The following is a 23943-nucleotide window of genomic DNA, read 5'->3' on the forward strand; positions in this document are numbered from 1 at the left end:
ATTAAAAGGTGGGAAATAGACTGGGTTTAGAAGAAAAATAGGGAAGAACCAAGAGAGGGTTAGCCTATAGCTACCCTGAGGTATTCCCAGGACCACTGACACCATATCTGGGTTAATTCTACCACACAGGGCAGTCACAGGCTCTCAGCAGCAAAGTGCAGCAGAGCAAATAGTCTCACCTGCAGAGTTATTTTTTTTAATGCTGGCAGTGAAAAGATGGCTCCCACACCACTCTCTCACAACCCCCAAGCCTGAGCATCACAAGTGCCACTTACAGTATGTCCTTGGAAGGTTTTGACTGGGCGATCACAGCCAAGCCTGCACACATGAATGCACATGTCTGTGCTGCAGGAAGCAAAGGTAGTGTTGTTCTGCCAGTCCACATCAAGGGCAGGTGCTGCAAGGCAGGAGGAAAGAGTGGACATTTGCCCGATTAAATGACTATAGAGCTCAATGATGCAGACAAAAGCATCTCCAGAAGTCTTGTCTAGTGACCATGAATACCACCTCGATGGTGAGTCAGCTCTACTGACAGCATGAAAACTGGCCTTCAAAGACCTTAAAGACTCTCACCTTCCAATGTGCAAGCAGAAGATACCTCTGGAGAGACCCCCACCTTTCTATGAAATGAAAAAGCCCTCAGACACAGGCCCAGTTATGTGGAAAAGGGAGGTGGCAGATATTTTTTGCTAAGCCATGTGTTTTCTTATTGCCAATACTTTGTTTTCACAGTATCCCAAGTCCCAAAGTTTTGATATGTCTCTGCTCTTATACAATATCAAACAGGATTAAATAAGGAGAACTCATGGGGCTACCTCTGCACAACCCAAACAGCAAACTCACCTGAATGAAAAGGGAACTGTTGCTTGGCTTCTCCTGTGTGGGCGTCCCAAATTATTGTCGTCTGTGTTGCACAAACAGAGGGAAAAGTTAGTTATTATTCTTCTCAAAGAATTATCTAGAATGTCTTGAACCAGAAAAGACAACCAGTGCCCCCTTTCTACCTAAGAAATTAATTTAACAACATTTTATTGTATGCCTATATATAACCAAACTGTTATCACTTATACATGTAGTAGTGTAAAATATTTATAATTTTATACATTTGTCACTTCTATATTTCTGACCCAAATCTCTCATGTACAATGTGCATTTAACACTCAGCAACATGGATGTCACACTAATGAGAGCAACCAGTACATAGCAGCCTTCACCAATATATGTAGGAAATTTACCAAAATTGATGGTAATTTTCCCTCAGCTCCCAAACCCAGGAAACCATTAAGTAACAGGTAAGAAGGCACATCTGTGTGTCTTTTGGACATTGTTCCAAAGGAAGTGCTGCAGAAATGAACGTTTCCAACAATCCTATCACTCCATGAACCAGGAGAACAGATGGGACAGCCCAAAACTTCAAAGTATGGATTGAGAAAAATCAAACTCTAAGTAGTTCCATGAATTTCTGTGAAGTGTGCCCCTTTAGCAGGTCTCAGAGAATTCTGCTATCTGCAGTAGAAAAGGCGAAGTCAAGGGAGGGGAAAAAAGAGCCTGTGACTAATAATTGTTGGATGAAAGCCAACAAGAAACAGCCACAACAATATAATGCAACTCCATTTGGAGATTTTTTTTTTCTCTATCACTGGTCTAGGAGCACATTCTGTACAAGGTCTACAGAGGTAAATGTATTATGAGGTGACACCTTGTTCAAAGTCAGCAGTAAGATCAAATCAGAGAAACAGTTTAAATGAGTTACTTTGCCAAAGAAGCCAACAGACTAAAAATAAATCCACATTCACAAATAAAGGGGATGTATTTAAAATTGAAACCCACTCACCTTGTCTACACCAGCACTCAAAATATAATTCCCCTTTTTGTTCCACTTCAAGGCAAAAATGGGGCCTTTGTGTTGACCTAAGGTGCTGGCTAGGTTACCTGAAATGGGAACACACAGACATGGTGATTTCATAGTCACCAACTGTTCTCTCCAGAATCACACACAAAATCAACACACAAGAGGGATGCAGAACGTACCATCTTCTGTCCATATTCTTGCAAAACCATCATAGGAACCTGTTGCCAATAGTGTCCCATCGCTCTGGGGGACAGAAAAGGATGATACACATTAGTAACTGGGTGCTTTCCTGAGTCTCCTTCCCACATGGGGCTGTATGACAGAACCAGTTCTCTCACAGAGGCAACAGAGTTGATGATGATGGAGACAACTACCCCCAGGCTGCTGTCTGTCCACTAGGACCTTATCATGAGCCCCTGGTACCAGTATCCCAAGGTGGGAGCTAAGACAACAGAACTGTCTGCTTCTTTGTGTTTGCATGTACTTCATCTGAACACATGGATGGTAGAAGCTGCTTACATTCCAGTCCAATGAGGTGACATCCTTATTACTGGGAACATCATGTCCCCCTTCGCGTATACAGTGCCTCAGCACAAGCTGTGTGGAGCCCCCGTTGCTGTTCTCATTAAGGTTCCATATCCTTGCAGTGGAGTCTCCAGATCTGCAGAACCAATATGGAGCATTTTACTCTGGTTCAATGGGAAAATGTGACTGATGTGTGACTCTCTCTCACTTCATTAGCATGCGCCTTGTCTTTTCCACCCTACTTGCTCAGTTCCCTCCCTCCCTCCATCCCTTCTGCTTATTGACTTGAGATGTGTTTGCCTTGCTCCCCACCAAAGAAATGGCTGGGATGACTGACTTTCCCACAATACAGGATGCATGAAACAGCTTGTTCCTTAGTCTTCACACGTTGGGAAGGTATGACAAACAAGTGTGCTTTTCTCAAGGCAGTGCTCCAGGGAAGAGTGAGCTCCCTCACATCCTCCAGACCCAGGTGCATTCCTGCCCCAAATTCTTACCCAGAAGCAAGTAGGTCACTAACAGGATTCCAGGCACAAATGAACACCTCAGACTCATGGCCTCGAAGGACTGTGGCTTTACTCGGTGGAATTTCAACGTCCCCATCTATTTCCATTGGTTTTGAGTGATTATCTGCCAAGCAAACATAAAAACATGGCTCACCAAGCCCATTAAAAAAATACATCCTTAGGAATTGCTTTTTTTAAAGTACTTTGTTTTTATGTACCAAAGGTGAACTACATCTGATGACTGTAAAAGTGGGCACTTCTGCAGTTTGCACATTTTGTGCTTCTGTTTTGACAGTGCTAGTTTGTATATTTGTTACCAAAGTGTGTGTGTGTGTGTGTGTGTGTGTGTGTGTGTGTGTGTGTGTGTGTGTTGAAAACCTGGTGTCCACACATGGATAGAAGAGCAGGTGATGGGACCTTTAAGAAGTGGTGTCTAGGTGAAAGTCACTACTAGTTATCTAGCCTGCTCTGACTTCTTGTCTCCTATGACGCCCTCCACTGTGTTTCTACCTCAATGTCCACCGTGGTCATAGCCATGTGTAGGCATTGCCTGTGGGCTGAAGTAAGCCTTTTCTCTTTCTTAACTAGTTGTCTGAGGTATGTCATTACAGGAACACAAAGCTAACTCATACTGTCACTTTCAAGGGAATCATGCAAGAAGGCCAAAGATATAGCTCAGCCAGCCAGAGTCCCGGAAGACTGATGACCCGAGTTCAATGCCCCAATCCCTGAGTTTAGAAAGAGAACCAACTCCTGAATGCTATCTTCTTGACCACAACCCGTCCAACCATTGCAGCAGTAAGAAGGAGAAGCTATCTTGCAGTAGCAGACCTTGAAGTCTACAGCAGGCACCTAAGATGCACCAGGCCCAAGACATTGAGGAAATAATAAACCTCAGTAGGTGGTAGTAGGGGTTAAGCTTTTAGAAAACACCATGAACAAACACCAGAGCTGTGGGGTGCACACAAAACAAACCCTCTGTGTGTGTGAACTGCCAGTGTATGTTAAGGCATATGTTCACTTCTGCTCTGCCCAGGTGTAGGGCTGATGTGGACATCCCCTTACCTGCTCCAACTCTAGAAATAAGTGCTCTTAGACAATTACTCAATAGGGGCTAAACTGCTGGTGGTTTGCAAAGACCAAGCAATATAATGGCCCATGTCTTGGCCTGTTGCTCTTGAAATTACCTCGGCTTTCTGATTAAGGTACCATTTCTCTTAAGACCTTGAGCATGGGACACTAGTGAGATGCTAGGATTAAAGGGCACCACAAATGATACTTATGGAAGCTCCCCTTGTGTTGTAGACATACACATAGGTGCAAAACTTCCTGAAACCAAGGGATTTGAGTGGAGTCATAGAAGATGGAGATCTTGTGGACAGACAGGAAGCAAAGCCCAGAAAGTCATTTAACAGATTGGCAGCAGGCAGAATTTTAAGCCTATATACAGGTATGAGAGGAAAAACAAACATTAAAAAAAAGCATGTCTCTTGAAGACCAGAGAACTCTGCACTTACTTATTGCATGGGCTCCATTCTCTTCCCCATTCACCGTGGCTTCTCCATTCTTTGGTGGGTTTTGCTGAGCAGCAGCTGCTGGTGTTGTGGCTGCTGTGGTTGTGGCTGTGGCTGCGGCCGCCGCCGCTGCCGCCGCTGCTGCATTGGCTTGCTGCTGGGCAAGCTTCTCCCGAAATGCTTGCTGTCTTGTCTGTACCACATCGGGCATCACAGCATCAATTAACGATAGGGACTCAATGGGACGCCCATCAAATACCGTGCCATCCTAGGAAAGTAAAGCAAGTGTTCCCCATCAGTTATCATGGACCAGAGAAGCTGGCATGGACTAGGAATAAGGTGCAAGGGATTTTGTAGTGGGACAGGGTGAGAGATGGCAAAGAGGAATGAGGATGTGGATGAGGAGTTAGTTCGTGGAGAGATAGCAGTAAAGATCTTCTTTAGGTCATTAGAGGTATCTGAACAGGTTTACTTCTCAAAATCTGCTACCATCAATATAGTGGTTATTCAACCAGTAGGGTATAATTGCCTCCTTGATGGAAAAGTCTCAATGTGGCAAGGCCACTTTCAGTCATCAACACTGGGAACATGGGTATATATTGTCATCTACTGGGTGGAAGCAGGTCATGGTGCTCACCATCCTCAGGTGCACTGGAAATCCCTTCTCTGAGCATTGCCAAGCCACAAAGGTGAGACTGATAGACTAGATGCTACCACCAGATCAGGCTTCTCTGCAGTGACCACTATTAACCATGAACAAAGAATGAGCCCAACGTAAAGACAATTGCACCATTCAGAATAGGACTCCTGGGACTCGGGTCTACACAAGTGTGCTTTATGAACTGGGCTCAGTGTAGATGAAATGTCATTATGATGCAACCAGGTAACATGGTTACTTGATTCTAAAATGCATTAAAAAAACCCAACAAGCCTGTACTTTGTCAGGTTTCCATCTACCACGAAAACATTTCCACACATCCTTAAAAACACAGGAAGTTCTTTCCTCAGGAAACACTCCAAATATTTGAATCATGAATCTCTACATACCTCCAGGCTGTCTGCTGGATGAAAAACCATATTCCCATATGTTCGGAACTTAAATTATTTCAGAAATGGAGAGGGACAAGTTTTGGCTGACTACTATCTAAATAACACATTGCCCCAGGTAGGTTTTTCATTTATTTTTGTTTTTAAAGTATAATAAAATGTGAAAAATAAGAAAAATAATACAACATAGTACATACAATCTCACCCATCAGCCACTTGGCCCTGAATGGCCAAGGGTGACAAGTCTTGATTCTTTGCCATTTTCCTCTTCCATAGAGAGCCACAGTAAACAGACGACTGTGTCACAAAACATGGTCATGTGGCTGAGGAAATGTCTCAGCAGTTAAGAGCACTAGATGCTCTTCTAGATGACTGCCACAAAACCTATCATCTGAGTTCTTTTTTTAATGCCTGGAAACACATGACAAAGATTATCTACCTGAGACAAACAAAAATCTCTTTGAATGTAAGAGAAACAGAAATCAGACATTACTGCTATGCTTCTCAAATTCTAAATATTTGTGGTTAAGCCCATAGATTATTGCTGCTATTAGCTTCGGTAAGAGAAGCCCCCATCCCCCCCCCCCGTAGTAGTCACTGCAGAGAATCATAACTGGTAAAAGTGCTGAAAACAGATAACTATTGAATTTGCAGATCTAAATTGGACAACTATATCACTTGTTCCAAAGCTCAGTCAGGAAACATGAAAGAAGATGGGGAAAAGAGGGAGGATGCAAGAGCCAGAGAAATGGGTAGAGTATTGTGAAATGCTGTCCAAATTTCCCTCTGGTTATGCCCCTGTCAGTTTCACAGAAAATAAAGATTCTCCATGAGCATTCAGTAAGGTCAATCTGCCCAGGGAAATCAGAAAGAGAGTCTGTCTGCTCATGAAAAGCCCTGGTTCAGAGTAGATGAATGTCTGTTTGTTAGTAGCATGAACTGGTTATTTCATCAGCCAACACCTTGCAATTCTGAAAACCCACACAAGGGGGCATCCAAAGCCTGCCTGTTTGTAGTCTCCACTTTTCCTCAGGTACCTTAGAATGGAAAGCCTGTGTACTGGAATTGTATCATACACACATTCTCCAGACCTGCCAGGGAGGCTGAAACTCTGCCATATTGTCAGGAGTGGACATACCTCGTTGATGCTGATCTCCGCCTCCACATACTGCAGTCCCTTCTGAAGAATGGAGATGAGGGCAGCCGGTGGCACTAGTGTCCCATTGATGTTGGACTGGCTAATGTGGCTTTCTATCCCAAACGTGAAGGCGGAGTGGGAAAAACCTGTAGGAAGAGGGGAGCAGAGGTAGGTAAGAGCCAAGTAGGGAGGGAGTGCAGGCTGGAGATGTAAACATGGAGCTGTGGGTGGCAAGGGACTTGGGGAAGGCTGTAGAATGGAAGCTCAGTTTCTGAATTAAGAGTTGAGCAGACAGGGGGAAAAGGAGACACACAGAAGCGAGGAGGACTGGTACCAATACGTGACTAGAAACAGCTTTTGATAGTAAAGCCTGGCTTTCACCTGGGAGGTGGGGAATAGAACTGAGATCCACATCCTTGCACAGCAAGCACTTTACCCACCAGACCATCTTCCCAGCCCTTAAATGCATTCTGACTGGCATTTCCAACATAAGAAGAGTTTAACAGGAGTTAACTATATCTATTTAACTGTGACGTGTCTCCCCCAAAGGCACATATGCTTAAAGGCTTGAGTGACAAGCCAGTTGCAACAATTGGGTGGTGATATACAGCCTTTAAGACATGGGACCTAAAAGGAAGAAGTCAGGTCATCAAGGGTGTGAACTTTAAGAGGATATCAGGGACTCTCCCACCCCTTTCCATCGTTCTGTCTTTACTTCCTGGCTGCCATGAGGTGAGCCACGTTGCCATGCCACATACTCCCACCATGATGTTCTCCCATACTACAGAACCAAAAGCAACAGGACCATAGTAACCATGGACTAAGACTTCCGAATGTCAGAAAAACATTTCCTCCTTTAATTTGATTTTCTTGAGGAATTTGGACACAGTGAAAGAAAGCTAACACATGCAACTCTGGAAGGTGGGGACACATTATATATCAGAGAGTGGCCATTTGAAAATAGACTTATTGTAGATATAACTTATTAAAATAAGTACCAATATGACCTTCTCTTTGCAAAAGGAAATGTGGAAACATTTGGACATCAGAACCAAGGTAATGTAGCTTTAAGCCAGGGGATGTCAAAGGTTGCCAACAGGCCACCAAAGCTGGGAGAGACATGAATTGACTACCCACAAAGCCCTCAGAAGTAGATACTTGCCAACAGCATCACCAAAGACTTCTATCCTCCATCAGGGAAGTGAACATAGTGGGTTCCCTATTGGACTGAAGTAGTTTGTTGCTTGAGTTACATGAGTAGGGACCAGGATGGGGTTTAATTAGTATCATTTTATAGGTCTTAAATATTTTCAAGTTGCGAGAATTAAAAAGTATTTTACTTGAAAACTAAAATGACTCCTTGGAGAAATCACATTAGACCATGACAAAGTAGCATGTTGCCCCACTGGAGGTTCTCTAAAAACAATAGCTGTTACCTACAAGACTTATTTTTCCTGCCAATAGTAGAAATATGTGTCTAGCTTTTTAAACTATATACCTTGAAGCAGTATCTTGACAAGGTCTCACTCACTATTTAGATCAGGTTGGCCTTAAACTCAGAGATCCACCTGTCCCTGTCTCCAAAGTGCTAGGATTAAAGGCACCTGGGCTCAATTGCTCTTGACTGATTTTCTCTGTCATGAAAACAACGAGCAGGTTCTCCCCAGACTCCAACCCAGGAATGGAAGTGCCCTCCAAACCAATTCTCCATCCCTAGAACACTCTTACAAAAGAGTCTTTAGGTCTTTTTTATCATCTGCTAGTCTGGCTTGCACTGGTTGTCAACTGTTCTGCCCAACACATATTTAAAATGAACTTCCTACAGGAAAGCAAGTGAATTACCTGATTCCTGGAGGTAGCGATATACCAGAAAGTTCACCTCGTCGCTGGTAATGCTCATCTTAGCCTCACCTTTCGGTGATGAGGTCTTCGTCTCTATCAAGTGGGAGCCACCCTCTGTTAGAAAAACACCAGAAACACTGATTTGAATATATTGTACATAGATGCAGGACCTTGTATATGTTAGGCAAGTGCTCCACTACTGAGCTACACCCCTTTGAAATGATTTAAATAATGTTTATGTTTTCATACACACGATGAAATTAATGCCTGGCGCACATTGTATTTTATAATTGTGTGTTTATATAAAAATTTAATTGTAGCTAAGGACCTAGCTTACCTATGTCAATGTTTGATCTCCACCAAAACCGACAAACAGACACACAGATAATCTATATATAACTTACATATAGATAAAAGTAAACATCTTATACATATTATAGGTTGACCAATTACCATCATATTGTATGATATAAGACAGATGTAGTTGCACATCCATGAACATATGAATACATGTATGTGACAGTTGGTTTAATTGTCAACTTGACACAATATAGAGTGGCCAGGCAGGAGAGTCTCAATGAAGGCTCAAATAGATCAGGCTGGGCTATGGCCATGCCTTTGAAGGAGTGTCTTTTTCCCCCAACGTAATATTTTTTTATTGATTCTTTGGGGATTTCACATCATGCACCCTGATTGCTAGCCCTTCCCTGTACTCACCATCCTTGTTGCCTCCCCCAAGAAAAAAACAAAACAAAACAAAACAGGTGCAATTTGTGCTATCTCTAGATTCACTGGGGCATGGTCAAACTCTCAGTGTACTTCTCCCTAAATGGACTGAGTCTTCCTGCTGGAAGTCATCTACTATGAAGGGCAACACCCAGGCATCTTATCACAGTTAAAAGAGTTCTCTCTGTTGGCTTCCTATCTAGGCTGTTACTATTTTTGGAAGTAGGGGCTGTCACAGAAGTCTTCCACAGGCCTCTTTCTCAGCTGTGCATCTGCAGTCATCAATATCTCTGTGAAAGTAACTTATTGCTCTGTATGGACCCTGGAAGCATGGATTATGGGCTTCCACATGGTTTCTGGTCTCAGCACAGACCACAAACAGAATTTCCTGAGCTGCAGTAGAGCCACGGACACAATAACACCATCTGATATGGTTGGGATCATGGACATCAACATGGCCTCTGGCCACAGCATAAACCACAGATCTTCACCCAGCATTCAAAGGTAGCACGGGCCACAGACAGCAACACAGACCCAGAAGGAAAGTCTTGGCAGTGTGAGTGGCACCCAGGTGGGGCTGGGCCCTAAGTGTATGAATAGAGAAAAAGCAAGCTGAGCACATGCACCCATTCAAATTCTCTCTGATCTTGCCTATGGAGTAGCTACTTCAACTTCCTGTCTTGACTTTTCCTCAATAATGGACTGTATCATGAAATTATAAATATAGTATAAATGAGATAACATAACATAAAATATAAATAAAAATAAGCCAAATAAGCTCTCTCTCTCAAGCTGGTTTTGTCAGGGTATCTTATCACAGAAACAGAAATGCAAACTGGGGGGGAGGGGAAGAGGGGAGAAGGACTGAGGGAGGGAAGAGAGGGAGGGAGGGAGGGAGAGAGAGAGACAGAGACATGAGGTAAAATAAAGAACACAGACAATCAGCTAACTTTGTATTCAGTGAAACCATGCTGTATTGTAATTCAGAATGTGCATCACAATGGAATCCTGCTCATTTGGGACCCTGAACAGCAGATATGGCTGGATCAGCATCTTCTCACACAGAAGACACTGGAGCAGACTGGTAGTGATGTCAAGCCTTCCTTGGAAGAATGACAGTGTGGTCCTAGGGAAATAATGCTTCACAGTGCCTTTTCCTGAGGAACTTTAAAGGGGTCTCTACCATATACCTAAAGGCCACTCGACCTACAGGGTATGAGAAGCCCCAAGGATAGTGATTAGGTGTGGGCCAAGTAGCTACACATGTCACCTTGATATCATTTGTGTCAGGGGTCCAGGTGAAGAGGTCCCAGGAACATGGGGGACAGAGAGAATCCCATGGAAACAGATTGCTGTACCAGTCTATTAAGACTGAAGAATTAACGTTGCATTGCATGTAAAAACAAACTAATTAAATATATTTTTAAAAATGCTTATCTTCCTTTGGTGACAGTAACGTATTTATGCAAAACACTGCCACAAAAATTTGACCTGCGATTTCTACTTGGTGCCTTAGGGGGAAGAAATAGAGACTCAGTAAATAGCTGTAAACTCACAGTGTAAGCTAACAAAAATATAACTTAAGGAAATTAGAAAATGCAGCAACGTGTGTAGGAAAACACTGGGGCTTCCTGATCAGACCAGCAGACTTGGTGAGGCTGAGTACTGTCATAATGATGACAGTCCTAGCTGCAGTGACAGGCTTACAGTCTCAGGCTTTCTCTATACCCCACACAGCTTGCACAAGATCAAGCCAGTCACCATTCCAGCATGCATGGAGGAGAAACTCACAAGGCCCCATACCTAGCTGAGGAGCTATTGACAGCTGATGGCTACTAGGCGAGGAAGAATGAGATTGCTTTAAGGGTAGGCTGCCCATGCTCCAGTGGATGCCCCCATAACTATGCATATGTGGGCAGTACCAATTGGACTCTGGGTTATATATAAAAAGAGGACAAGGGGCTGGAGAGATAGCTCAGCAGTTAAGAGTACTGGCTGCTCTTCCAGGGGATCTGGGTCTAATCCTCAGCACATATGCAGCAACCCCTAACTGTCTCTCACTTGAAGCTCAGGGAATTAGATGCCTCCTTCTGGCCTCTGTAGACACTGCCATAGGCTGTATATTCTATACATTTTTTTAATGAAAAGAAAAAAAAAAGAGGATGTGGGAGATAGAGACATCCTAGCAGTTAAGAGCATTTGTTGCTCTTGCAGAGGACCCAGATTCTATTCCCAGCATCCAAATGGCAGCTCACAAGTTCTTTAGTTCCAGAGGAAATGACACCCTCTTCTGGTCTCTGTAGGTATTGTACACACCTGGTACATACACCTATATGCAGACAAAACCAAACCAAACCAAACCAACAACAAAAACAAACAACCCAGATGGGCGGTTGTGGCGCACGCCTTTAATCCCAGCACTTGGGAGGCAGAGGCAGGCGGATTGCTGTGAGTTCGATGCCAGCATGGTCTACAAAGCGAGTCCAGGATAGTCGAGGCTACACAGAGAAACCCTGTCTTGAAAAACCAACTAAACAAACAAACAAACAAAAAAACCCACTCATATACCTAATATAAAAATAAGTTTTTAAAAGTTTGTTTTTAAAAATAGGAAATGAGACTGGGATTCTCTGGAGTTGGAGATCGAAGAAGTGATGAGCTACCTGGTGTGGGTGTGTGTTAGCACAAGCAGTATGTATTCTTAACCACTGAATTGTCTCTCCAGGCCCCTATTTCCTGTTTTAAAGATGAACATTCATCAGAATGTATTTCAGAGTCTCCCATTTACCACCTTCCATGAATACATAGCTAACCTGGAAAATAATTCTAAAAAGTGTAGTTCACTTGTTTTGGTAAGACTCATTTTTCATATTTTCTTTCTGTCACTCTAATAACCCAATAAAACTTCTGCTGGAATGGTGACTGGTTTGATCTTACACAAGCAACAGCTACTATGAATTTGGAAATTCAGTGATCATGTAATGCTCAGAAGATACTGTTTTGCAGCAGTCCCCAACCACCAGCATTTACAGTCTTTGCACCTCTTCTGCAATATTCTCTGTGTCTTGGGGATAGAGGGTATGTGATAGATAATCTGTGTTACCCAGTATTATTATCCAACAACTCTGAAAATGTTGCTAAAATTAGCCAAAGAAGACATGTGAATGAGTAAGGAAAACATACCACAGTCACCACATAGACTCAGGCTCTGTTTTCTAGTAAGAGTTCATGGGGGCTGGAGAGATGGCTCAGCGGTTGAGAGCACTGACTGATCTTCCAAAGGACTCGGGTTCTATTCCCAGCACTCACATGGCAGCCCACAACTGTCTAGAACTCCAAGATCTGACACCCTCATACAGACAAAACACCAATGCACATAAAATGAAAATAAATTAAAAGAAAGCAAGAGTTCACACCAGTGGTTGTCACTTAGATTCCATCAAAGAAAGCAGCAATACAGAGAGACCCATGCTCGCCATTTTGTCCCCAGCCACTTACAAATGGGAACCCAGCTCTCAATTAACACTTGATCACTTAGTCGGACAGCACCCACTTCAGCTGAACTTTCTGCAACCCTCCTGGTTACAAATAAAAGAGAATACTTGCTATGTTCATAGATATGCCCCAAACAGAATGGAGAAGATAAGATGCTCATCTGAGTTTTATTTTGTCACCTGAACTAGTTTTCAATAGAGACACCTTCAAGTAGTGAGGTCTTTGAAGTTGAGATTGTACAGGAAAGGAAATAATAAAAATAACTTAATTCCATCTGGATTTGAAGCCACAACTAAACCAACGTCCTTTCCTTCCTTCCCTGTTCTGCAAAAGAAAATTGCATAAAGGTTGATGGCATCTCTGAAACTCCTGCACTAGAGAGAGGTAGCAATAGAAATAATGATTTGGGTTAGAGATCTCAAGAAATTAAGGGAACATATGTCTACCTGTTTTTGTTTATCTTTTTTTTCAAGACTTCAAGGTTGCATAAGTTCCTTTCCTTCACAAAATAGGTCAAGATTCACTATCCACAGACAGTTAAGTCATTTATTTGGTGCTTACAGTATTCAATAGCTATTATTCTTGGGGAAAGAACAGGGCTGCTCAAAAAATGTAAAAACATCTAAAATTGTTATGTAGTATTTTTTAAAATGGAAGTCTAAGACCTCCCCCCTGGCTCAGAGAGATGCTGCTGTAAGGACAGAGAGAACAAATTCATTACTTGCCACAAGAGGGCAAATTTGTTCTTTAGTGGAGAAGATGGTGCAAGGTGCTCACATTTTAGTGTGGGTAATACATCTGACACATCATTATATGGCAAAAATTCTCCTTTCACAGTTTGTCCCATGATTCAGAGAACTTTTATGGCCATGACAAGCTGCCTGTGTTTCTCAGGGAGGTAAGAAAGTGTCTCATTCCTGCTATCCGTGTTTTTTGGTTTTTTTTTTCTTTTTTTGTTTTGTTTTGTTTTTAAATATGCTGCAAGAATCTGTGGTACAAAGGAATTATCTATTGAGACACAGGACTCAGGGTCCTATTTCCATGAGGACCTAAGACAGGCAACCAGAGGATAGAAAATGGTCTCAAAGAACCCCTTCCACCAAGGGCAGGGAATCCAAACACATTACATGTATGTATGAACACTAAATTTTTTTTGTAAGGCCCCATTTTCTCTGCTGTATTGGTCCCAACAGCTCTTAATACCCTGGCTTCTTCCTCTGTAACATCTTTAGTCTCTAAGTTAAGTTCATTTTCATTTCATAGTTGGTAGCTACTTTTTAAGACAAATCTCTTTTCACTAATAAGTATTCAGCCTTGGAAATTTCCTCATGGTGCCAACAACAGACTAATACAATGATCCTTGAGGTCCTCTCTTTGTATGTCTTTCCTGCTCTTCTGTAGATGCTCCTTTGCTTGTATATTAGATTAACAATGGGCAAAAGGAAGGAGATACAGAAAACCAAAAAATAGCCAATGTGCATTTTATAGTTTGATCCCAATTGTGGAAAATATGCAAATGAGGAAAGGTTGGGAAGAAATAACACACAATGGAATAAGATGTAGTCATTAATACAATATTTAGGAAAAGATGCCTGTGATAATGCTGTGTAGAAAAAGCAGGTGTGGGTTAGGCAGATGGCTCAGCGGGGAAAGTGCCTACTATGGCAACATGAGGACCCTTGGGTCAGACCCCCAGACCCATGTAAAAGTTTGGCACACTTATATTTTGTGAAGAATAATCTTTTTTTTTTTTTTGGTTTTTCAAGACAAGGTCTCTCTGTGTAGCCTTGGCTGTCCTGGACCCGCTTTGTAGACCAGGCTGGCCTCGAACTCACAGCGATCCACCTGCCTCTGCCTCCCGAGTGCTGGGATTATAGGCGTGCGCCACCACGCCCGGCTTATGAAGATTAATCTTAAATTTGAATTCTATACCACTGTATCTAAAATTAAACTTATTTTGCATCTATATATAAAATTCTATACCAGTGAATTAAAAATAACTTTGTGAGTGACAATTAAGGCATTAAGTTGAGTAGATTCACTAATCTACTTTTTGTCCTATCTTCCCTATATACTTTTATACTCCCCCCTTTTCTTTTCTACCCTATCTCCAAACCTAAGGTTTACTTCCAATACTTTGAAAGTGCTATTGTAGGCTGTTTATGATAAATAACTTATACAAGTTAAATGTTAGTTGATCAAACCATGGTCATATCAATTGCTAGTCTACTTTTATCACAAGAACATACATCTTATGTGCAATAGATAGATATGATTCTAAAGAAAGATAAGGTAAAATAATTAGATAAGGTCTTCAAAAACCTCAGAGACATACAGAATATGGCATTTTAAAATGTATTTTTTTTTATTATTTTAAAGATTCACTGACAATGTTAACTCCTGGCAACACCAGTCCTACCTCAAAGAAGATGATGAGCACCAAAGATCCTCCTTATGGAGATGGCTTCAAAGGTGACAAATAAGCCAATGTGCAAACTGTCCTCGTTTCTACCATAGACAGAATTATGCCTAAAAAAGGGCAAGCTTGGATGCAGGCAGAGTCAATGGCCAAACTCTGCCAAGACAGGGTAAGCAAGTCCTCAACAGTCCTTGCCTCACAAATATATGTCTGTCAGATATATTGGGCCAGAAGGCTGAAGATGATAAAGGGAGTTTTGGGTGACTGTTCAGGTAGAAAACTGTCTTTATCATCTTCTCATTTGGGAAGCTGTTAACCTGCATCCCAGCATACGCAGGTAATTAATTTTATTCCTTCTCAAGTCTCTGATGGGGTTGAAGACCAGAAAGTTTAGTTTTACAATTAAGCTTAGTTGTTTAGGGGTTACGATGTTTTTAGGTCTAGATAGATGTATTAAATTGGTAGAGATGAGATATGATAGATATTGATTTACATTCAGAATTTTTGATGCACCAATATAGGAAAGATGCTTTTTTCAACATTGCCAAAACAAATAGCCAAAGTAAATGAATATAACATTTATATAATTCCTGACTGTTTCGTGGTTCTTCTTGCTGTACATAGTTTATTTTTTTAAGTTTTTTTATTTAAAAATTTTTTTCCAAGACATGGTTTCTGTATGTAGCCTTGGCTGTCCTCAAACACACAGTGATCCGCCTGCCTCTGCCTCTTGAGTGCTGAGATTAAAGGCATGCGCCACCATTCTCCGCTGGTAGTTTTTGGTACATATGTTTAATAATATAAATGTATATGTAAAAAATAAAAAAAATATTTAATAAGAAAAGTTTGACATGCCAATGCAATATACTGTAACCTCAGTGCTATGGAACAGAGATAGGCAAAGCCCTGGACTTGGTGGTCAGAAAGCCTTGGCAGGTTCAGTGAGAGACACTGTCTCAAAGAATAATGTGGAGAAGCAATAGAATACCTGACATGGACGTCTGGTCTCTACATGAGCCTGCTTGTGTGGGCAGGCACACCCCCAGATATGGGTGCATACTCAATCCCCATGCACAAGTCAATGAACAGAAAAAGGAGGTATGTGCATGGCACTACATTTTGTTTTGTGTTTACTCCCTCCTCTTCATTCATAACTAGCTCTATGGGGACAGACTTATGTTGAATTTACATCTCTATGTGTGCTTTTTGTATGTTCCATTTTCTATTATAAACACGAACTGTTTTATGTGTATTAAAATGTAATTAAAATCTGGCAATGACTAAGTACACGGTTGGGGGAAAGAGAGAAAGGGAGTCTTCTGTTAGAAAAAGAACTCTGCTTTTCACATAAGATTATTTCCACCAGAAGGCGTGCCAAAAAGGGTTGTTATTGTGCCTGGCCGCCTTCCTGGGTTAATTAAAATTTGCCCTCCCAAGGTTTTCCACTAGACTCTATGTGCATACCCAAGACAGATACTAATGTTACACAAAAGGCATGCAGGAGGCAGACCCAGAAGTAAACATTCTTGTACATGTTAACTGGTTAAGAGCACTTCACACTAGTGAAGGAGCCAAGCAGCAAGATTTTCTTAAATCTGTTCTAAACACTGATTCCCGTCCTCTAGGACTGGCAAATCAGGTGGCTTGGGCGATACCAATAGACAGGCCTAAGCTTGTCTGGGAACCAGGCTCAGCTGCAACTGTTGAGACTTGGCTCCAGTGACCTAACTCCTCTACCTTAGCCTCACTTCCTAAAGTGCCGGTAACATCTCAGACTAGTACCACCATCTGGATACCAAGTGTTCAAGCACATGAACCTGCTGGGGGCATTCACATCAGAACATCTGAAGAGCCTCTTTTCTATACCTGCACACACGGGCACTAAGTTTTGTGATTAAGTGTTTCGAAGTTTAAATTCCATAGTCAAAAGACTGGTAACATTTTTGTGGTTTTGTTTTACTGCTTGTTTGTTTTTTTGAGACAGGGTCTTGTTTATATACACTAGGCTGGCCTTAAATAGACAATTATCCTACCTCAGCTTTCTGAGTCCTGGGGTTAAAGTAGTATATCATCATACCTGGCTCAGGACTGAGAATACTTTGTGTAGTGTTTGTGTGGAGTATGTGTAGGCACATATGTGTGTGCACATTCAGCAGCCAGAGGAAGAGAATAAATGTTGGTCTATTGTTTTCTACCTTAATTTTGGCACAGGCTATCTCATTAAAACTGGAGGTTGAGCCAGGCAGTGGTGGCACACGCCTTTAATCCCAGCCCTCGGGAGGCAGAAGCAGAGGCAGGTGGATCACTGTGAGTTCGAGGCTAGCCTGGTTTACAAAGCGAGTCCAGGACAGCCAAGGCGAACACAGACAGACACTGTCTTGAAAAATAAAAAAAATAAAAAGAAAGAAAGAAAGAAACTGGAGGTTGCTGAAAATAATAAAAATTTAAAAATAAATTAAAAAGAAAGAAAGAAACTGGAGGTTGCTATTTAGGGTACACCGGCTGGTCAGTGAGCCTTTGAGATCTACCAGTCCCTCTCCTGCCTCAGCACAATTTACAAGTAAGCACTTAAGACCATCACAAGACCAGGATACAGAGAAGGGGAGGAGAGGGACCATTCTGGACTCTCAGTAGGTTTTGACTATTTTAATTTGTCATAATTTATTTAGATTACATCCCAATTGTTATCCCCTCACTTGTATCTTCCCATTCCCACCCTCCCTCTTCTGCCCTATTCCCCTCTCCTAGACCTCTGACAGGAGACCTCCTCCCCCACCGTATGACCACAGCCTAGCAGGTCTCATCCTGGTAGTGTACTTCCCCTTCCTCTGTGTGCCAGCAGGGCCTCTTAAATGTCTACTGCCACACTGTTCCTAGCTTATGATCCTTGGGGGGGGGGGGTTAATTCAAACTCTTGTATTCAGTATTCACTGCACCCTATTTTTCCTTGGGTGTTATGAATCCACTCAGGTCCTTATGCTTACATGATAGGCACTTTACCATCTGAGCCATCTTCCCAGCCCCAAGATGTAAAATAAAATAAAAAGGCAATAGCAGCAGTGAGCAGGGCGCCTCAATCTCAGTCCTGATAACAGAAGGCAGAACATTCTTTGTTGTAAGGTATTCATATCAAGGGCTTGTGGAGCCTGTCTCTGAGAGTGGAGATTTTTAACTCCAATCCAAAACAGCTACAACAGGTGAGATTTCACCAGCTTGAGATTAGCAACCCACGGCCCACTGCCAGAGTTCTTTATATACACAAGCTGATTGGCAGTCAGCAAGTTCAAATGGCTTCAACACAGATTCCCTGGCCCACAACACATAAACCATTAGAAAATGCTTGCTGACCACTATGGACTGAATATAACAGTTTAACTGTGCCCCCGAGCATTTAGATGTTGAGAGCAGTATGCCAGTGGACATTTAAAAGGCAAGGCCTCCTGAGTTCACAGATTGGCCCTTCCCCTCCTCTGGATCCTGGTCTTGTGATGTAATCTCTCTTTTATGAATTCCTACCAGTATGATGTGATGGCCACAAGGATAATACAGCTACAAGGTCCCCACATGATCCAGACCTATATATAATGATTGGACTTTCAGGTTCCAAAACTGTGAGCTAAACACACGTGTAATATTTTAATAAGTAGCCAGCCCCACACATTTCCTTTTAGTAAAAAACAAACAAAAAACCCCAAAGCAACAACAACAAACACATAAAACAAATAAACAAAAAACCAGACTAACACAGTGACCTTCTAATCTCACTTGGTCTTTCCTAGTCTAAGGCAGGTTTTTCCATTTCTACAACAGAAAGCAACTGCTTTTACTAGAACAAAAACCACAATATTTCTTTTTTTTTTTTTGCTTTTTCCCTGTTTTTTATTTTATTTTTTAATGTTTTTTATTGAAAAATAAAATCATTCATATTACATCTCAATTGTTAGCCCATCCCATGCATCCTCCCATTCCTCCCGCTTTCACCCCATTCCCCTTCCCTATGACTGTGACTGATGGGGACCTCCTCCTGTATATGCTCATGGGGTATCAAGTCTCTTCTTGGTAGCCTGCTATCCTTCCTCTGAGTGCCACCAGGCCTCCCCATCCAGGGGACATGGTCAAATAAGGGGCACCAGAGTTCGTGTGAAAGTCAGACCCCACTCTCCACTCAAGTGTGGAAAATATTCTGTCCCTTGAAGAACCACAATATTTCAAACATTTTTGGATTTACTTTTCTGCTCATCAGTTGATGGTCATCTTTTGTTTGCTCTGGAAAATGATGTCCTGATTATTGGTTTGTGTGTTTGTGTGAACGTGGCTTGTTTCTTCGGTGTATTTATTTTGGAGTAGAGTAGATCTGGAATAATAAAGAACTATTAATCATTTTTAAAGGAGCTACCGTGTCTATAGTTTGGGAGCTTTAACTTTTAAAAACTTTATTATTTTATGTGGAGAGAAGTGTTCTGCCTGCATGTATGTCTGTATGCCACATGTGTGGCTGGTGCCCACCAGAAAAGAACATCAGATTCCATGGAACTGGAGTTATTTATAGATGGTTGTGAGCTGCCATGTGGGTTCTGGGAATCAAGCCTGAGTCCTCTAGAAGAGGTTTATCTTCTGAAAATGATATAGCAAGACCTTCTAAAGGTTAATTTAGTAAATGGGTGTGTGGTGTGCACATGTGGATCTGTGTATAAAAACATGGAGGTCAGAGGTCAATTTCATGTGGCATTACAAACACAGCTGCCTCACATAGATTCACATGGGTTCTGAGATCTGAACTCAGGTCCTTATGCTTCCTTGCAAGGCAAGTACTTAACTAAGTGGGCCATCTCACTTGCCCGTAAGTGTCCTAGTTTGTTTTAAAATTTGGAAAGCTTTGTGGGATTTTAGAAGTGGATCAGAGTTACAAAAAAGGCATTAAAAGTGTAGCTGAACATAAAAAATATACAAATAAAACAAAACTCGAAAATAAAAAGCAACAATTACTTATTTGCTTATTTATTATTTTGCTCCAGTGTTCGGGATGAAACCTGGGGCCACATGCATGATAAGCAGATGCCCTAAAGCTGAGCTGTATTCCTTAACTCTAAGGTAAGAACTTCACAGCATTGGTTTTATTTTGGATGCACATTTCAAGTGATCAGTTTAGGAATACACTACTGTCTGCTCTCTGGTAAAACCTGGCCTTGTGTCTAAATTTATGGAGGGTAATCTGCATGGCTTCCTACAAAATTTCAACGTCAGCCAGCAAGTCACTCTGCAGACAGACACAAACCATATTCACAAATGAATGAAGCAGAGAATTCACATGTGGGATTGAAATAAAAGTTATACTCCTGTGCCCCATTCTAATAAAGTTGCAGCTTACTTGGAGGTTGATATTGACAACAAAGATTGATTTTTGAATGTGTTATCTCCTCCCAGTAACACTTGGAGAAGTTTATTTTAGCTCAGCCAAAGGTGAGATGGAACCATGAAAACCCTAGTAGGTGACTAATGTTCCTTCCTTCCCTCCCTCCCTCCTTCAATTTCAGCAGAAATACCTGCAACTTCTTTATTAAAATATAATTTGGAAACAAGCACAGAGCTTTGCAGAACACAGGCCCACTTCTCAAATGGTCTGCAAGCCCAAGGTGGAGGGACCCCATGGAAGGGGGCTGCTTACTTACCGTCACAGTGAGTGCATGTGTAGACCTCTGGAGCAGTGGGCCACCCAGCATCCGATCACACACCTTGAGAGGTTCCCGCAAAGATCAGGACCACCCTGCAGAGAAACAAAAAGATTTGCAAACAAATGTCATAAAGGCATATCCATGTCTCATCCCTCCTGTTCCTTTAGGGATCCTTCTCACTCTAAGTCAAATTTTACACATTTTACTCATTCACCATTTTTAAATGAAGATACAGGTTTTAAATGCAAAAAATACAAGATGGAATGGGGATTAAAATAGCTGGCTAGGCATTATTGTGCATGTAGCAATTCTGACTTGATAAAAATCACTACTAGCACAGATTCTGCTGCTGCTATTACTTAACAATACTGTCTTAGGAGACACCTTGGTTTTTAGGACACTGCTTTATGCAACTGACAATGTGTGCACACCCTCAGGTAAAGAAAACGCAGCGAAGTTCAGGGACTCCTCAGATACCCATCCTGAACATTTACAGAATATCTAGTATATTTGTTAGTACGTCGGCAAAGTGTATGTTTGGCTCCTTTAAAAGCAAAGGGATCATCAAATAATATATCTTTATTCTTTTGTTTTCCTCAGTGCTAGGGGTAAACCCTACAGCCCTGCAGGAGCGAGGCAAGAGTTCTGCCACTGAGCCACACCCCAGACCCATCCTAAACTTTCGAGTGGTACTTTCATGAAGTGTCATTCCAAAGAGTTCTGCCTGGGTTGGTTTTAACCTACTTGATTATTTGCTTAGTGTGCCCTTTGGCACCCAGAAGACAACTTCCCAAAGTCAGTTCTTTCCTTCTACCATGTACGTCCCTGGGATCAAACTGAAGCTAGCCAACAAGCTTGCTGGCGGGTACCTTTATCCTCTAAACTATCTGGTAGGATCCTGAAGTAATTTTGAAGAATCTAGCCTCCTAGCACATGAAAACATCTTCCTTTACATCAAACCAAAATTGCTTTCAGGGGCTGGAAAGATGGCTCAGTGGTTAAGAGCACTTGTTGCTCCTAAAAAGGACCCAGGGTCAGCTTCTAGCACCTATATGGTGAGGTGGCTCTTAACTGCCTGTAACTCCTGTTCCAGGAGATCTAATACTCTCTGGCCTCTATAGGCACGAGGCATGAGTGTCGTGCACATACATACATGTAGAAACTCACATATACACATAAAAATATTTGTATCTGTTACTTTTGCAGGAACTAGGAATATAAATCATGTAACCAGCAGTTGCCTGATGAGATGTACTCTATCTTTGCAAAATTTTTAAATTGTGAATGAATCCAGCTTCCTATAGTTTAAACTATCCACAAAGCATCATAAAATACCAGAACCAAGGAAAGTGAATTCCTGTTTCTCAAGTTCTTTATCATCTGGAGCAATAGTTAAAAGGTGCAGGTTTACTGTAACTCAAAGCCTCCAGTGAACTTGAAGGGAAAGGGCTGCTTATTACCGTCATAAACCATTTTTAGGAAATTCAAGCAAATCATTCCTATAGAGTCATGTTTATAGTTCTGCTGTTTAAAAGAAGGAAATGAAAGAAATTTGACAGGCAAGTTCACGGGCCTCCAAATTTCATTCATTCATATTTTAAAAATGGAAGGAAGAAATCTTTAGAATTTTAGAAATAAACATATGACTATACAAAATTCACCTGCAAAATCTCCAAGTGGAAATTAAAAGGCACTAATCAGAAAATAGTATGCAAAAAGGAGTGTTTTATTTTAAAAAACAAACAAATTTTAATATTTAAAACATCGCCTCCCCCCAAAAAAATCCCACTAGGAAGGAGGAGCTGTTTGGACTACTATGCTGCATGTGCATAAGATTGAGGTCAAGGTCCAGCACCCACATGGCAGCTCCAATGAACTCTCTCTTTCCTGAGAACACTGGTTTCCTCAGGTACTGCAGGCACACGATACCCATACTATACTCATGCAGGCAAAGTCTCATACACATCAAGGAAAAGACCCAATCTTTTTAAAAAGGAAGATATGATAGAAAAGGGACAAAACTCTTTAAAGAAAGCTGAAGGGGAAGAAAATGACTGCTCAGGGTAAGCTGTAAATTATGGGGTTGGGGGAGGATAAGTCTTATGATGAAATAGCTAAATGCTACAAAGTATCAAAATATAAGCAGCTGTAGCCACAATAATCTCCAAATTGCCTGTAAATTAAAAGATTCAACCCCATCATAATTCAATAAGCAATTAATATACTAACAGTTCTTATTACAAGCTGTTCAGAAAAAACTTTAGAACTGAATTCCTATTTTCCTTGGTCCAAAACAGATGGTAACTCACAAATCAGAGTTTCAAAACTGAACACTATCTTTTATATATGTTGTGAAACTCTGTAAGCCTAATTGACTTTATCATCTGTGTGTGATCAACACACACACATATACATTCAGGCACAGAAATTTATGACTTTGGCTAGAAACATTTTTCTGGTTATACACCTGTTAAAAATAATTAATTGATTGTGAAGAACAATGAATCACAACAAGAAACTAATCCTTCTAATGGCTATTTTAGACCAATTTCCTCATGATTAGTACCTAAAATGGAACATCATCTATAGTTAGTATTCTCAGGCTGGGGAGATGCCTCAGTGCATAAAGTGCTTGCCTTGTAACCATGGCAACCTGAATTTAGAGCCCCAGAACCCATATAAAACTTGAGCATGGCAGAGAACATCTGTAACCCCAGTGCTGTTGGATAAGAACAAACATCACTGGGGCTCACTGGCCTAACAGTCTAGCCAATCTGCGAGCTCCAGGCTCAGAATAAGTTTGCCTTGGTCATGGCTGTTTATCAGAACAATAGAAAAATAACTAGGAGATTCACTGTATTCTTACTGCTTTGCTTATTTCCTAAGTTGAACACAGAATTCCTGGGGTCTAAGGTATCCCCCAACCTTCTTTTCTCCCTCCCCTTCATCCTGTATTTCTTTCTGTCATGTTATCCAAAGCACGCACTTTTTTGGTCTCTTGCTAAAGGAAAAATGCCATCCCATGTTGATTCCTGCACTGTAGGTTGTACACACAGTATGTACATTAAATGTACCCTGAAGGAGGGGGAAGGGAGGTAGAGAGGGACGGTAGATGGACCCATATATGGTCACAGAGCAGTGCAGTGGCTGATAAAACACTTTAACACAGCAATTACACAATCTCTCTGCCACTTTTGTTTTCTTCCT

The 23943-nt window shown here is 41.6% G+C and overlaps 1 protein-coding gene across 2 annotated transcripts in view; it reads right to left on the reverse strand.

Annotated features, from left to right (window-relative positions):
- The window catches only part of LOC311601893 (F-box-like/WD repeat-containing protein TBL1X), a 166828-nt gene that overhangs the window by 10625 nt on the left and 132260 nt on the right, over positions 1-23943 (reverse strand). For both annotated transcript variants that reach the window (XM_084789650.1, XM_084789649.1), the window contains 10 exons: positions 20734-20828; positions 8425-8538; positions 6583-6728; positions 4401-4665; positions 2875-3007; positions 2372-2513; positions 2032-2095; positions 1835-1932; positions 844-904; positions 276-397 (listed from right to left, as the gene is read on the reverse strand). In XM_084789650.1, the coding sequence (XP_084645776.1) occupies positions 276-397; positions 844-904; positions 1835-1932; positions 2032-2095; positions 2372-2513; positions 2875-3007; positions 4401-4665; positions 6583-6728; positions 8425-8482 (1089 nt within the window). In that variant the 5' untranslated portion in view covers positions 8483-8538; positions 20734-20828. The remainder of the gene's footprint in view (positions 1-275; positions 398-843; positions 905-1834; positions 1933-2031; positions 2096-2371; positions 2514-2874; positions 3008-4400; positions 4666-6582; positions 6729-8424; positions 8539-20733; positions 20829-23943) is intronic.

This window comes from Acomys minous (genome assembly GCF_964271855.1).
Source record: "Acomys minous genome assembly, chromosome: 7".
NCBI classification, from domain to species: Eukaryota; Metazoa; Chordata; class Mammalia; order Rodentia; family Muridae; genus Acomys; species Acomys minous.